The sequence below is a fragment of the Gekko japonicus genome, unplaced genomic scaffold (genome assembly GCF_001447785.1).
Source record: "Gekko japonicus isolate JY-2015 unplaced genomic scaffold, Gekko_japonicus_V1.1 scaffold31383, whole genome shotgun sequence".
Classification (NCBI taxonomy): Eukaryota; Metazoa; Chordata; class Lepidosauria; order Squamata; family Gekkonidae; genus Gekko; species Gekko japonicus.
In genome coordinates, this window is record NW_015219695.1 from 1 (window position 1) to 1167 (window position 1167).

Consider the following 1167-nt stretch of genomic DNA (forward strand, 5'->3'; position numbering starts at 1 on the left):
TTACTTAGTAGGTTGACTTAGTCGATTTTGAACTAGATGAATAAGAGGGGGATTTCCGTGAGTATCTGTTTGAAGAGAGGGAGACTTGCATCCTCTTTGTAGTGCGCACACTTCTACAGCGAAGTGCATTTTTCAGATTGTCCCTAAAGTCTTTTGAAACGAAGTAATAGACAAATGGATCAATGCAGCTGTTTAGAGTAGACAGGCACAGTGCTGTGATGTACAATGCATATACGTGGCCAATGTGACGATTTTTGATCTGGGCGTAGTGTACCACAAGCAGGACGTTGCTAGGCAGAAAGCATATCAAATACATGCAAAGTACTGTAATGATGAGTTTGATGGCTCTTTTCCGTTTCTTTCCAATATTTACATCTGTAATGGAAGCATTCAGAGTCTTGATCATGAGAATGTAAGCAGCAGATGTGAGAACAGCTGGGAATAAGAAGACCCCAATCGCAAGGGAAAGGAAGTAATTATACATCTCGCCAGCTACAACCTTATAAGGCAAGACATCATGACAAGTTGTGATGTTCAGGTCAGAAAGATAAACTGTTTGGTCAACAAGGTACAACGGAATGGTGCCCAGAAAAATTAGAAACCATATTGCCACTGAAAGCCCCACAGCAATGTTTGATTTCTTTCTTGAGTGAAGAATGGGGTTCACAATTACCCAGTACCTTTGTACACTGAGGCAGGTCATAAAAAGAATGGAGCAGTACATGTTTCCATAGAAGAACCCAACCAGTACTTTGCAGAGGCCTTCACCGAAGATCCAGTTATTGCCATTAACGTGGTATGCAATCTTCAGGGGGAACCAGACCACAAAAAGAAGATCTGCCAGGGCCAGATCAGCCATAAAGATCACTGCCGGATGCTTCTTTTTGGTTCTTACCAAGAAGACCCACAGAGCCATGGCATTGCTTGGTAAACCAACAATGAACACCACAATATAGACCATAGGCAGAAAAACTGTAGTCAATTTCCCAGTAAGGATCTGTGCTGTAAAGCTATCCACACCATATGCATCTTCTGAGCTATTGCTTGCATTGATCTTCTGACGAATGAAAGTTCTTCCTTTTGGTCCCACAGTTTTATTTTCCACTACAAGAGGGAGGGAAAGACAAAGGTGAGAGAAAGTTAGCACATCCTTAATATTTTTAGCAG

At 41.8% G+C, this 1167-nt stretch overlaps 1 protein-coding gene across 1 annotated transcript; it reads right to left on the reverse strand.

The window, feature by feature from the left end:
- Window positions 1-4: 4 nt before the first annotated feature.
- Window positions 5-1075, reverse strand: LOC107125247 (proteinase-activated receptor 2-like). Its single transcript, XM_015428693.1, has one exon. The coding sequence runs from the start codon at window positions 959-961 to the stop codon at window positions 5-7; it is 957 nt and encodes a 318-aa protein (XP_015284179.1). The 5' UTR covers window positions 962-1075.
- Window positions 1076-1167: the final 92 nt, after the last annotated feature.